Source organism: Somniosus microcephalus, chromosome 1, assembly GCF_052327205.1.
Source record: "Somniosus microcephalus isolate GS21.2 chromosome 1, FLI_Smic_1.0, whole genome shotgun sequence".
NCBI lineage: Eukaryota > Metazoa > Chordata > Chondrichthyes > Squaliformes > Somniosidae > Somniosus > Somniosus microcephalus.
The window spans coordinates 124,724,760-124,740,010 of record NC_140987.1 but is presented as its reverse complement, the minus strand read 5'-3'; the positions used below and the strand labels follow the sequence as shown (position 1 = coordinate 124,740,010).

General features: G+C 45.6%; 1 protein-coding gene across 2 annotated transcripts in view; it reads left to right on the top strand.

Annotated features, from left to right (window-relative positions):
* LOC147124345 (solute carrier family 28 member 3-like) overlaps positions 1-14,296 on the top strand; it is a 159,239-nt gene extending 144,943 nt beyond the window's left edge. For both annotated transcript variants that reach the window (XM_085985264.1, XM_085985259.1), the window contains one exon: positions 10,104-14,296. In XM_085985264.1, the coding sequence (XP_085841390.1) occupies positions 10,104-10,224 (121 nt within the window). In that variant the 3' untranslated portion in view covers positions 10,225-14,296. The remainder of the gene's footprint in view (positions 1-10,103) is intronic.
* The last annotated feature ends 955 nt before the right edge of the window (positions 14,297-15,251 follow it).

Below are 15,251 nucleotides of genomic sequence, written 5' to 3'. Positions count from 1 at the left end.
TTTAATGGTCCACCACCATTTATGACTGGATGTGGCAGGACTGCACTGCTTTGATCTGATCCATTAATTGTGGCATCACATAGCCCTGTCTATAGCATGCTACTTCCAGTTTTTAGCATGCATGTAGTCCTGTGTTGCAGCCTCCCTAGGTTGGCATCTCATTTTTAGGTACGCCTGGCACTTCTCCTGGCATGCACTTCTACACGCCTTATTGAACCAGTGTTGGCCCCCTGGCTTGATGGTAATGGTAGAGTGAGATTTATGCTGGGCTATGAGCTTTCAAATTGTGGTGGAATACAATTCTGCTACTGCTGATGGCCCACAGCACCTCATGGATGCCCAGTTTTGAGCTGCTAGATCTGTTCTGAATCTATCCCATTTAGCACAGTGGTAGTGCCACACAACACGATGGAGGCTATCCTCAGTGTGAAGATGGGATGTCGTTTCCACAATGACTGTGTGGTGGTCATTGCTACCAATACTGTCATGGACAGATGCATCTGCGACAGGTAGATTGGCGAGGATGAGGTCAAGTAGGTTTTTCCCTCGTGTTCGTTCTCTCACCACCTGTCACAGGGATAGACTGGCAATTATGTCCTTCAGGACTCTGCCAGCTTGGTCAGTAGTGGTGCTACCAAGCCACTCTTGGTAATGGACATTGAAGTCCCCCACCCAGCATACATTCTGTGCCCTTGCTACTCTCAGTGCTTCTTCCAAGTCGTGTTCAACATGGAGGAGTACTGATTCATCAGTTGAGGGAGGGCGGTAGGTGGTAATCAGCAGCAGGTTTCCTTGCCCATGGTTGACCTGAAGCCATGAGACTTCATTGGATCCGGAGTGAATGTTGAGGACTCACAGGGCCACTCCTTCCCGACTGTATACCACTACCCATGGTGGGTCTGTCTTGCCGGTGGGACAGGACATACCCAGGGATGGTGATGGAGGAGTTTGGGACATTGGCTGAAAGGTATGATTCTGTGAGTATGCCTATGTCAGGCTATTGCTTGACTAGTCTGTGAGACAGCTCTCCCAATTTTTGCTCAAGCAACCTGATGGTGGTGAGGAGGACTTTGCAGGGTCAACTGGGCTGAGTGTGCCGTTGCCGTGACTGTAGCCAGTGCCGAGATCGGTGCCAGGTGGTTCATCCGGTTTCATTCTTATTAGGTTTTGTAGTGGCTTGCTAGGCAATTTCAGAGGGCAGTTATGAGTCAACCACATTGCTGTGGGTCTGGAGTCACATATAGGACAGACCAGGTAAGGACGGCAGATTTCCCTCTGTAAAGGACATTAGTGAACCAGATGGGTTTTTACGACAATCCGATAATTTCATGGTTACCATTACTGATACTAGCTTTTTATTCCAGATTTATTTAATTAACTGGATTTAAATTCCCCAGCTTTGAACTCACGTCTCATGTATTATTCGTCCAGGCCTCTAGATTACTAGCCCAGTGACATTACCACTATGCTACTGTTCCCCTATTGATTCATTTGCTGAGGGAGGGTGGTAGGTGGTAATCAGCAGGAGTTTTCCTTGCCAATGCTTGACCTGAAGCCATGAGACTTCATGGGGTCCATGTGTGACCATACTCAGCACACCAGGCAAGTCAATACTCGGTATCCTGGCAGAAGCCATGATGCCAAAATTCTGTGGCAGTCCGCTATACCATCAGCATTTGAGCCACTGCAACAACCAGAGGGTGGCTACTGGGTGATGAGGGCTATCCGCTGACCACCTGGCTCATGACTCCGCTGTGCAACCCACGCACACGTGGTCATAAGCACATAATGAAAGCCAGGGAATCTGATGGAGCAGACCATTGGTGCCCTTAAACAACACTTCCACTGCCTAGACCGCTCTGGAGGAGCCCTGCACTACTCACCAGGGCGTGTCTCAAGATTTAGCGTAGTCTCCTGCATGCTCCACAACTTTGCCATCATGACAGCATAGCCTTTGCCACCAGGCATACGGCGTTCAGCTGAGAAGGAAGAAGCGGAAGGGAGCAGGCAACTCAGACAGCCCCTTTCAGCCTGGGCTGTCCTTGATCGACTCACACGACTGCAGTACCATCTGCATGCAACCCCAATTCCCTATTCAACAATAGTCCCGCACCTTACCTTGCCTCTGTTACTGACCATCACAACGTCCTCTTGCAGACAATGCTACAACAAAAGCCACCACAAAACAAACATTCCAAACTAATTTGATGAACCAAACCATTACAGTATTTTCAAAAGTAAACTAATCACCCTTGTGCATTCTTAGTGCCTGTGTTCAGTGTGCCTTTGCCTGTCCTAGTGCTCCTACGCAGTGCTACCCCAGTGGCTGCAGCAGGCCTTTTGGAAGGCTGCTGACTTTCAATGGGGGAGACTGCAGATGGCCTTGCAGGATGACCTCAATATAGGCCCGGCATTGTACTGTACTACCTCGGCACGGGCAGTAGCAGTCTTTGCTTGCTGGCTGGCTGACAGACAGACAGGGGCACTGGCAGAGTGGCAGTGGTGGGAGGATGAACGCTGTCATCAAGAAACGGCTGAGCACACGGGATACAGCAAAGGCTATGGCCCCAACAACAGCCCGGCTATCGTGCTGAAGACTTGTGCTCTGAACTAGCCGTGCCTCTAGCCAAGCTTTTCTAGCACAGCTACAATGCTGGCAGCTACCCGACAATGTGAAAAATTGCCCAGGTATGTCCTGTCCAGATAAAGCTGGATTAATCCAATCTGACCAATTATCACCCCATCAGTCTGTTCTCAATCATAGCAAAGTGATGGAAGATGTCATCGACAGTGCTATCAAGTGGCATTTACTCACCAATAACCTGCTCACCGATGCTCAGTTTGTATACCACCAGGACCACTCAGCCCCAGACCTCATTAAGCCTTGGTCCAAACATGGACAAACGAACTGAATTCCAGAGGAGAGGTGAGAGTGACTGCCCTTGACATCAACACAGCATTTGACTGTGTCATCAAGGAGCACTAGTAAAATTGAAGTCAATGGGAATCCGAGGTGGGGCGGGGGAATGCTCCACTGGCTGGAGTCATATCTAGCAAAAAGGAAGATGGTTGTGGTCGTTGGAGGCCAATCATCTCAGCCCCAGGACATTGCTGAAGGAGTTCCTCAGGGCAGTGTCCTCGGCTCAACCATCTTTAGCTGCTTCATCAATGACATGCCCTCCATCATAAGGTCAGAAGTGGGGATGTTCGCTGATGATTGCACAGTGTTCAGTTCCATTTGTAACTCTTCAGATAATGAAGCAGTGAGTGCCTGCCTCAAAGACCTGGACGACATTCAGGCTTGGGCTGATAAGTGGCAAATAACATTTGTGCCACACAAGTGCTTGGCAATGACTATCTCCAACAAGAGAGAGTCTAACCGCCGCCCCTTGACATTCAATGGCATTACCATCGTCGAATCCCCCACCAACAACATCCTGGGAGTCACCATTGACCAGAAACTTAACTGGACCAGCCACATAAATACTGTGGCTACAAGAGCATAGAAGATAGGAGCAGGAGTAGGCCATTCGGCCCCTCGAGCCTACTCCGCCATTCAATGAGATCATGGCTGATCATCCAAATTCAGTACCCTGTCCCTGCCTTCTCCCCATATCCCTTTAGCCTTAAGAAATATATCTAACTCCTTCTTGAATATATTTAATGAATTGGCCTCAACTACCTTCTGTGGTAGAGAATTCCACAGGTTCACCACTCTTTGGGTGAAGAAATTCCTCCTCTGTCCTAAATGGCTTACCCCTTATCCTTAGACTATGACCCCTGGTTCTGGACTCCCCGGCCATCGGGAACATCCTTCCTGCATCAAGTCTGTCTAGTCCTGTTAGAATTTTATAAGTTTCAATGAGATCCCCTCTCATTCTTCTAAACTCCAGTGAGTATAAGCCCAATTGACCCAATCTCTCCTCATACGTCATTCCTGCCATCCCAGGTATCAGTCTGGTGAATCTTCGCTGCACTCCCTCCATGGCAAGAGCATGTCAGAGGCTAGGTACCTGTGGCGAGTGACTCACCTTCTGACTCCCCAAAGCCTTTCCACCATCTACAAGGCACAAGTCAGGAGTGTGATAGAATACTCTCCACTTGCCTGGATGAGTGCAACTCCAACAACACTCAAGAAGCTCAACACCAGCCAGTACAAAGCAGCCTGTTTGATTGGCACCCCATCCACCACCAGTGCACCATGTCTGCAGTGTGTATCATCTACACGATGCACTGTAGCAACTCCCAAACCCTCGACCTCTACCGCCTAGAAGGACAAGGGCAGCAGGTGCATGGGAACACCATCACCTCCAATTCCGCTCCAAGTCACACACCATCCTGATTTGGAACTATATTGCCGTTCCTTTATTATCGCTGGTTCAAAATCCTGGAACTCCCTACCTAACAGCCAGCACTATGGGAGTACTTTCACCACACGGACTGCAGTGGTTTCAAGAAGGCGGCTCACCAACACCTTCTCAAGCAATTAGGATGTGCAATAAATGCTGGCCCATGCCTGCGACACTCGCACCCCATGAACAAATAAAAAAAAACAACCATGATGGCGGCCGTCTGTGCTTGTGTGGCAGCAAGCTGAGCCTGTATGACAGAAGCCTGAGTTTCCATTGCAGCACTCGGATGTTAGGTGGCTTCTGCTTGTGCTGCAATGGAAGCTGAGTCATTGGCGATCAGGTGCTACATGATGGTTGAGTCCCCAAGTGTGTTAATGGATCTGCCCACCTCTTCTACATTGGAAAGGATGGGCTCCAATACACCTATCATTTCCTTATGCATACCCATCAGACTTCTTCTATAGGCCGCCCCATTGAAGTCCTTATCTGAATCCTCTGCAGCAGAACTCGTGTGCGACCTCGCCCTCCAGGGAGCTGGCACCTGTGCTACCCTTTCTCCCTGCCCTGGCTGAAGCCCACTCATGCCCGGTGACTCACCACGTGCCGATCCCACCTCTACGCTACCCTCTAAAGTCCGCAGAGTACCACTATCTGAGCTGGTGACTGAGTGTCAGATTGAGTGACTGTGTTTCTTCATCATCACTCTCCTCTCCCTCTTCTTGCACCACTGGCTGGCCAGGTTGGATTTCTTTGGTCTCTGAAATGAGAAAGGCACAAGGGTAGGTTTGAGGTGTTGGGGGGGGGGGGGGTGGGGTGTGGAAGCAAGAGGTTCATGCTTACACCATCTACAGCTTCCAAGTCAGAAGAGATTGTGGGATGAGGGGGAAGCGGAAGGTGAGAAGGAGGATTGGGTATGTGCACACCGTCATCTCCAGTGGTTTCAGTGCAGCCACGGCCTCGGACACAGCCACTCCAGTTATGGTGAGCATCGTCTCCTCGAGCGGGGTTTGGATATAGAGGTGTGCCGGTGCCCCTCCAGTTAGCTACAGCTGCCTACGATTGTGCACCACCTTGTCCTGCAAGAGAGTGGGAAGTTTGTCAGTGAGTGTGTTTCACTGTGTTTGACTGATATGGCTGTCATGGTTGAACAGCTGGCAGTGTGTGCAAGCTGTGAGATGTGGGTGTGAGGCTTGCAGCAGTGGTGAATGTGTGAGGGTGAGATGGAGCATATGAATGTGAGGTATGAGCTGTGATTGATAGAGATTGCAGGTGAGTAATGGGAGTGGGGTGAATTGAGCAGTGTGTGAGGCTAGTGGTGTAGTTTGTGGGATATGGCATTTGAAGATGAATTCGCTGACTCATGTAAGGTCATTAAATTTCTTCCTGCACTGCATCCAAGTTCTCGGGGCTACATTGCTTGCATTGACAACGACAGCTATCTGCTTCCATTCCTTTCTCAACGCCTGTCTGGAGGGCTTCCTGACCCCCTGTGGATACAGAACATCTCTCCTCCTGTTCACCTCCTACACCAGAGCCTGGAGTGCTTCATCCGAAAATCTGGAAGCCCTCTTTCTGCCATATTGCGCCATCTTCACCCTGTAGGTCACACACTCCTCTACAACGACTTCCAGTACCTGCTGCATCCAGAATGCACCTGCCCTTTTAAGAGGTGCAAGCTGGCTTTAAGAACTGCAGGCTAGCTTTAATTGGTGCAAGCCTCACATGAACTTGGGCCCCTGCTGAGTGTGCAGCCACTCAACAGCGCATTTAACATTGGGCAGCATGCCACTATTATTATAATTAGCAGGCAGCATGAAGTTTGCATGCTGCCTGCATTACATTGAACAGGCGAGGGTTTATCACACATTGCAATCCTGTTTTTGGGCCTTATCCAATTTTTAGCCCATTGTGTTTTATTTTATTTCCTTTGAACACTTTTCTTTGTATAGTTATAAAAATATTGGAGATGGAAGAAAAGGCTGTTAGACTGTCGGTCAAGAATCATCCAATTGGGAAATGAATTGGCCTGGGAAGGTGATGCGCATCCTAGGTTGTTGAACGAAGCAATGGTGGAGATAGCAGAAGCTCTGACCACAATCTTTCAATCTTACTTGGATATGGGAGTGGTGCCAGGGGACTGAAGAGTTGCAACTGTTGCACCCCTGTTCAAAAAAGTGGAGAGGGATAAATCTGGTAATGACAGGCCAATCAGTCTAACGTCAGTGGTGGGAAAATTACTAGAGACCATTATCAAGGACAAAATTAATTCTCACTTGGAGAAGCATGGGTTAATAAGGGACCGACAGCATGGATTTGTTAAAGGCAAATCGAGTCTGACTAACCTAGTTCTTTGAAGAAGTAACAGAGAGGCTTGATGAATGTAATGCAGTAGATGTATATATGGACTTTCAAAAGACATTTGATGCAGTACCACATAACAGACTTATTCGGAAATAGAAGCATATGGTATTAAAGGAACGGTAGTAACTTGGGTATGTAATTGGCTTAGAGATAGGAGGAAGAGAGTAGTGGCGAGCCAATGTTTTTCTGGCTGGAGAGAAGTATGCAGTGGGGCCCCCCAGGGGTCAGTATTAGGAACATTGCTTTACTTGTTATATGTAAATAAACTGGACTTGAGTACAGGGAGTACAATTTTGAAGTTTGCGAATAATACAAAACTTGGCAATGTAGTAAGTAGTGAACAGGATAGTAGCAGACTTCAGGAGGATGTCGACAGATTGGTGAAATTAGCAGACACATGGCACATGCAATTTAATGCACATAAGTGTGAAGTGATGCACTTTAAGAGGAACAACATGGAGAGGCATAATCTAAATGATACTATTTTGAGGGGGGGTGCAAGAGCAGAGGGACCTGAGGGTGCATATTCATAAATCATTGATGGTGGCAGGGGAAGTTGATAAGGCAGTTAAGAAAGCATATGGGATACTTGGCTTTGTAAATAGGGACCATTGAATATAAAAACAAGAAAGTCATACTAAATCTTTACAAATCACTGGAAAGGCCTCAGCTGGAGTATTGTGTACAATTCTGGGCACCACACTTTAGGAACAATGTCAAGGCCTTGGAGCAGGTACAGAGGAGGTTTACCCAGATGATACGAAGGATGAGGTACTTCAGTAATGTGGAGAGATTGGAGAAGCTGGGATTGTTCTACTTAGAGCAGAAAAGGTTAAGGGGAGACCTGTTACAGATATTCAAAATTATGGGGGTTTTTGATAGGGCAAGAACAGAGAAACTGTTTCCTCTGTCAAGTGGGTTGGTAACTGGACGTCATAAATTTAAAGTAATTGACGAGAACTAGAAGGGAAATGAGGAGAATTTTTTCCACAGAGGGTTGTTAAGATCTGGAACCCATTACCTGAAAGGGTGGTGGAATCAGTCACCATAGGAACTTTCAAAAGGCAATTGGACATGTTCTTGAAGAGGACTATTTGCAGCATTATGGGGAAAAAGCTGGGGTCTGGGACTAAATTGGAGAGCTCTTTCAGAGTCAGCACAGGCACGACTGGCCTCCTGTGCTGTAAGATTCTATAAACTGGAATTGTTCTCTTTTCAACAGTGAAGGTTAAGGGGAGATTTAATAGAGGTGTTCAAAATTATGAAGGGTTTTGCTAGATAGAAACTGTTTCTACTGGCAGGAGGATCGATAACCAGAGGATGCAGATTTACGATAATTGCCAAAAAAAACCAAGGGAGTGAAAATAATTTTTTTTACGCAGCAAGTTGTTACCATCTAGAATGCACTACTGGAAAGGGTGGTGGAAGCAGATTCAGTAGTAACTTTCAAAGGGGAATTTGATAGATACTTGAAACGGAAAAAATTTGTAGGGCTGCGGGGAAAGTTCAGGGGAGTTGGACTAATTGCATAGCTCTTTCAAAGAGCTGACACAGGCACGGTGGCCGAATGGCCTGCTTCTGTGCATTCTATCATAGCCCCACTTCTTCACTTGGTCACCTGGTGTTTGACGTGCAGAGAAATTCATTACCACACTTAAATGTTTTCAAACGAATGTTTCTGTTTGCTCAATACAGACAGTATATTCTCTTCCCTAAGGAACACCTTGCTCATTTAAGTCCAGGGATCTTAGGCATTGGTTGGCAAGGTTTAGGGATCACCCAGTGTGCATAGGGGTACTGCTGGAATTTAAATAATTAAAATCACTGTACCAGCATTGTGCACTGATAAGTTTCTCACTACTTGTCCAGCTAGCGCCACCCAACCTGTTGCTCAGCACATCAAAATGGGAATCAGCTTCATGGTGGGCACAGCCCAAAGTTTGCATGGTTATTTGGAGCCAAGTGGAAAGAATTCCAGTTCCTAGTGACAATTTATCCCTCCATATCCAAGTAATTAGCCAGGCCGGTTGGTCAATCATCAACAGTGTCCTGGAGTTCTGCCAACCTGCTATTCCAAGGAGTTTAGTAGTTGGTTATTGGACAACTGACAATTGTGGGTTTAAGTCCAAACAAAATGGATAACAGGTATCTGGAACTCCTGATAAGCTGCATAGTGAGTGCATTGCCATCATCATGCTGAGTACTGAATGGACACATACCACACACACCCCATTAACTGCGATTCTTCCAGTTGGAGGTTCAGATCTCCAGGAACAACCGATTGACTTCCTGCAACTCAGTCATGGTAGGCATTGTAGCCTGGATACATGAATGTGTGTTCTCATAACCGACTTCCAGGTAACACCAGCTACTTGCATTTACATACTGTCTTTAATGTAGAAAAACATCCCAAGGCATTTTACAGGGGCATAATCAGACAAAAATAAACACCAAGACAAAGAAGGAGATAGTTGCCCAAAAGCTTAATCAAAGAGATGTGTGCTAGGGAGAGCCTTAAAGGATGGGAGGGAGGGATTAACGGAGCATGGGTCCTATACAGCTGAAGGCACGGCTACCAATGGTTGGGTAAAGGCCAGAGTCTTATATGGTGTAGAGGATTGGAGGTCACCCAGGTGAGCATTAGGAGTTGACGAGCACCTTCCAGCACATCAGGTGCCAAGTTTAGAGTTTCCTCAACAACTGTATGACAGACGTGGATGCAGGACAGTTTGTGATATGTTGATGTCCTGGGTATCCAAATCCAGTGTTATATACCAGACTTACTTTTCATCATTTAATAAATCTAGAACCTTATGTGGAATGTTTTGCAATGGGCTATGCCCACCGTGAAGCTGATTCCCATTTTGATGTGCTGAGCAACAGGCTGTTGGAGCGCAGCCCTACCTCACTGCAACACTTTCCCTTTTTCCCGCAAATCCACCTCACAACTTAGTCATACATCATATAAAAAGGCTGAAGGAAGTCCTTCTGTTATATTCCTGATATACAGCTTTTTGATATCTAGGCCCTGAATTTCAGAGGTTGTCCTGATCTCCGTTGGCGGAACCCCGGAAAACAGCTGTTAGCACTGTTTCTTTGAGGGTTCAGCCAATCTTTTGGCAAAGTTACAGCAAAAATTGGGCCAACTGCCACGGAAATTCAGGGCCCTAGTATTTACATCATTTGTACTGATTTGAGAATATTTACTGCTTTATGCGAGAAGTCGATAAATGTAGCTAACACAAAATTTCCAACACTTGGAATTATACTCGCTCAACATTCCTCAATTGTTGAGAGAAAAAGAATCATCTTTCAATAGGATGATGATTAATATTTGTACAGTAACTCCATTGTTTTATCTTTCATTATTCTTTTGCCTTTACTCTTTAGCACTATTGTCAGTAGTTCCATGGATTTCATCATAGGAGGACAGTACACTAAGTCATCCCTAAAGGGTTGCTGCGTAATGATTAATTCTCCCACATTCGACTGCCAGAAGCTCTCTATTTAAAAGAAAAAAAGTCTTCTGAGAAATTTAGCCTCTTTTAATTTGCAACTGCACTATTGACTTGATTGCATTGATTGTAGTCACCTGTACAAAGCATGTCTAACCTACTCACTGCCCATTACCCACTACACACTCTTTAGGAGACACATAAGGCCCCACAAGTTGGTCCTATGTTTTGAAACACATTTACAATTCATGCACCTCGCTGAAAGCAACAGTGATGCAACCTATCTTGTAAAACACTGCATTAATCGCACTGCAGTCATCTCCACATACAATCAACATTTACCTGCTGTTTCTAACGAGAGACGCACCACCTCTTCCGGGTTGATATTGGAACAGTGAAAGACCAATTGGTAGGATACCAGGTGGGCTCACTGCATGAGTTCCGGTGAAAATTCATTGAAGAAATTCCCAACAATGCTTTTCAATGTTTCTCCTGCTGTGCTACCGTAACTTTGGCAGAAACCCTGTTTACACGTGTAAAAGGGCTTTCTAATAAATTTCTGCCAAAATTACATTGATGGGATGAGAGAAACTTTGAGGAATTTCCCATTACTGGCCAATTTTTCAGCAGTACAGTGAGTTTTTGTAATTGCTTTTGGTTAGCAGTTTTAACTGCCAATAGTGTGGGTATGTTTTTAACACTGCATATTGAAACATTCTATTATCAACACTTAAAAAATTTAACGCAATGGGGCCAAAAATCCTCAATCTTTCCAGCACATTCCTACTGTAACTCTGGCAGGAGTGTGGTGGAAGGGCTTGAAAATTGGTTGGAACCTAGACATATTGGTGGTGAAATTCATCTTGGCCAGCAGCACAATGGGCCATAGTGTTTGGCAGTCCATTTTACACTCTGCCCGATTGCCCGATTCTCTTTTCCATTGGCAAAGGAAATGTGTAGAACAGGCTGGGAATTCACTATTGCCCATTTTGCGCCATCACCCAAGACAAAATTTACCCCCACTGGGTCCCTGACTAACGGCGTTCCTACTTGGCCTCGTAAAATACGGAGCCTCTGCCTGCCCCTTACAAATCTAGGGGCTGGGCTTGGGAGTTTCCGTCACCCTGACCTCACAGAAGGTTGGGGCATTTTCAGAGGTTGGTACGCCCAGTGAGAAGAGGTGCACTGGTGCAAATGGGAACACCTGAAGATTATGATAATTTTTAAAAACCTACCGCAAACCCCTTTGCAAAGTTGGCCAAAGGGGCATTGTTTACTGATTTCTGGGGAGCCCCTTAGACCCTCTCGCTGGAACAGGCATCTAATGCAACATTTGCTATCCAGCACCAAGCGGGCACCAGAGATGTGCCTCTTTTCGCACGGGTGCCTACCATCTATATGCAGATTAGATGACTTCCAACAAATCATGCATACTCCAGTAGGGTCAGCAGTGGCGGTCCTAAGCGGGTGTCATCCCAGTTTCATTTCTGGAATCCTGTCCCTAAGAATTTTTGAGGCTAATCTGTAGACTAACTTAATAAGGGGTAGGGAAATAGGCAAATTTAGATTTATGGGAAATGTAAACAATAAATACCATGGGAAATTTTTCTCTGGGTACCCAACAGGCATTGCTCATATTTTTCCATCCCTGGATATTTGCATAACCCAGGCAGACTTCAAGCGCAGGCCTTTCCATGTAGTTGGGTTGTGCGTGTGTACAATGAGGAGGATATGGAAGCACAATTAAAGCCTTCCACAGAGAGCAGTAGCCAAAAGGTCCCAAATCATTCTGGAGGTGTAGGCAGATTTAAACAGAAAGTAGAAAACCTCATGTCTTCAGCCTGTCCCAAGACATTGCAGACTTTTAAGTCTGCAGCAGGCCGAGGACAGGCCCTTGCATCATCTTTCCACAAACATTGACACAGGACGAATGAAGTGGGAGGCCAAGAACAGCCCTCCTGCCTCATTAAATTAGGTATGTTAGGCCTGTGCCTACTACAGGCCCAGGCCCAGTTATGCTTGCTGGGAAGCCTCAGTAAATTCTGGAACAGTACAATGGTGGCGGAGACTTGACATGCTGGGCCTCCATCCCTTTTGCCTGTACCCTGCACCTGAAGAATACTGATTAGTATTCTTAGCACAGTAAAATCTACACTGTCCATTCTACATTGAGCTGGATAGGTGGAACAACCTACATATGTCACTGGTGGAAAGAACAAAATTCATTTACACCAATTTCCTTTTCATGTTCTAAGCAATACCCACCAGGGTCCTGAAATAACAATTTTGGGACCCTGACAAATTATTTAAAAATTCTTATTGGTGGTTATAATATCAAAAGTATCACTCGTATGTCTACAGATCCACAAATCATAATGAACAGCTTAGCTTCAGGAACCTTAGACCCCACTACCTAGCAGTTCAACTTTTGCAGATTATAGCCTGAAGTAATGTCAACTGCAAAATATGAAACTGGGAATGAAAGCCACAGCTTCCTAGTCAACCACCCTGCCCACTCACACACACAACTTGCCTTTCATTGGCACCCCTAAAGAACAAAACTGGTCCACCCAACCTGTGTTTCTGAAATGTTTGCTCTTTCTAAAATAGGCACTACCTATGAAATCCATTAATTTTTTTTGGACCTCTAATACAAGCCACACCTAGATACATAACCTAATCATCCTCTCACCACTCCTACAGAAATGTGTCTCCTCCACCACAGGCACAATTCATACAACCATGTCAGAAGGTTAACAGTAAACCTAAAAGGGGTGCCATATAACTGGAAGGATGAGCCAAGTGCATGGAAGAAAGCCCACTGAAACTCCTACATTGAATAGGGCTGAATTTCCTCTGCCACTTCAGGGAGTCTGCTGGAACAGCTGAGACATGGATATGCTGAGTCCCTGTAGTGGGGCCTAATTTCCTCGAGCCTTCGTCTGTCCCGACTATCGACATAAAGAGGGATGGGGTTGCCCTCATTTGGAATTTTCCATTTCCTGGCTCTTAGATCCTGGTATATGTTGGAGGCATATATGCCAAGAGAGAAAAGGTTTATTTGTTTCTTAAAGGGCAGCTGCATAACCCAATTGGGAAGGGGTGCAAGCCAGGAAATCTGTCTGGGCCCTCTGAAGACTACCACTAAGTTTTTTTAAGATTAATGTAACCCCCTTACAAAGGCCAATGGTCCTGTGTTTCTGGGGGCCGCAATACCTCTGCACCTAGCAGCCAGAGTGGATTTTCCAGCAGATGGGCAACAGAGATTTGCCCCGTGTACTTCTGCGAGTTAATGCTGGAGAGCTGCTGCATGTGCCAAAATTGTGACCCTTGGAATTTTGGGGCCATTGTATCAACTGACAAACTCCAGAAATTATTCTGGGTACATGGGTGCCTGTGCCAGTGGACACACATTCTGGATCTGTTGTGTCTGCTACTGGGGGAACATAGCCCCTGTGTCGCCCCTCCCCAAGCAAGCGGGAAAATTGGTGAATCAAGTGCAAGGCCAGGGTTGCCGTCTCTCACCTTATCATCAGGCCTATGCGTCAAGCCAGGAACCCCTGGCCAGAAGCCCTGGAAATGCTTGGGTTACATTACAGAGACAGATACCCATTCATCAACATCTCCACCTCTTATTCCTGACCTTTGTGTCCAAGGAATGAGCATTTTCTGAAGGCAAGGACCAGGAAAATTTGCCCTACTGTGAACATTAACCAAGTATACAAACACTTCTAAAATAAATATCCTTCCCTCCCAAGGCAGTATATTTTTAGTTCCCTCTTTCATACAAACACATATATGTAAGGCTAGATTTTCCATGTCCTCCCCTGTGGTGAGGTACCTAGCTAACTGTAAGAGCACATTGGAAAATTTTGGGTCCATGGCCTATAATTTTCCTGAAGAGTGCTCACAGTGTGTGAGGTACCTTGCCACAGGTGAGGACTCGGAATATTGTACATTGATTAATATGTTTTAACTATGAAAATTTATTTTCAGATTTTATGAACAATTTGAAGTGTTGGAAATTTATAACATTTTGTAATTTCAAAAAGAGATGAGGTATTCTGATGTGTAATGTCATTTGTGTCTTATTGAAATTGCTTTCCATATTAAATATATCTACTCAGACTTTTATATTTTGTCTATTGTCAGTTTCCAGTTGCACAACACAGTATTCAATTTATACCAAACAGCTACATAAACTATAAAACAATTTCTCCAAGTCACAGTCGGCTACAAAATTTAAATTCATTAAATTCTTGACTGCAGAATGAGGCTGGCACAATGAATCAAGCGAATCATTGAATGATACAGCACAGAAGAAGGCCATTTGGCCCATCGTGCCTCTGTTGGCTCTTTGGTAGAGCTATCCAACAAGTCTCAATCCCCGCTCTTTCCCCATTACCCTGCAAAATTTTTTCCCTTCAAATATTTACCTAATTCCCTTTTGAAAGTTACTATTGAATCTGCTTCCACCACCCTTTCATGGAGTGCATTCTAGATCACAACAACTCGCTGTGTAAAAATAAGTTTCCACATGTCTCTGGTTCTTTTGCCAATCACCTTAAATCTGTGAGTCATAGAGTTATACAGCACAGAAAGAGGCCCTTCGGCCAATCGTGTCTGTGCCAGCCATCAAGCCCTATCCTAATCCCATTTTCCAGCACTTGGTCCGTAGCCTTGTATGCTATGGTGTTTCAAGTGCTCATCTAAATGCTTCTTGAATGTTGTGAGGGTTCCTGCCTCTACCACCCTTTCAGGCAGTGAGTTCCAGATTCCAACCACCCTCTGGGTGAAAAAGTTTGTCCTCAAATCCTCTCTAAACCTCCTGCTCCTTACCTTGAAACTATGCCCCATGGTTATTGACCCCTCTACTAAGGGGAAAAGTTCCTTTCTATCTACCCTATCTATGCCCCTCATAATTTTGTACACCTCAATCAGGTCCCCCCTCAGCCTTCTCTGCTCTAAGGAAAACAACCCCAGCCTTTTCCATTCTTTCTTCATAGCTGAAATGCTCCAGCCCAGGTAACATCCTGGTGAATCTCCTCTGCACCCTCTCCAATGCAATCACATCATTCCTATA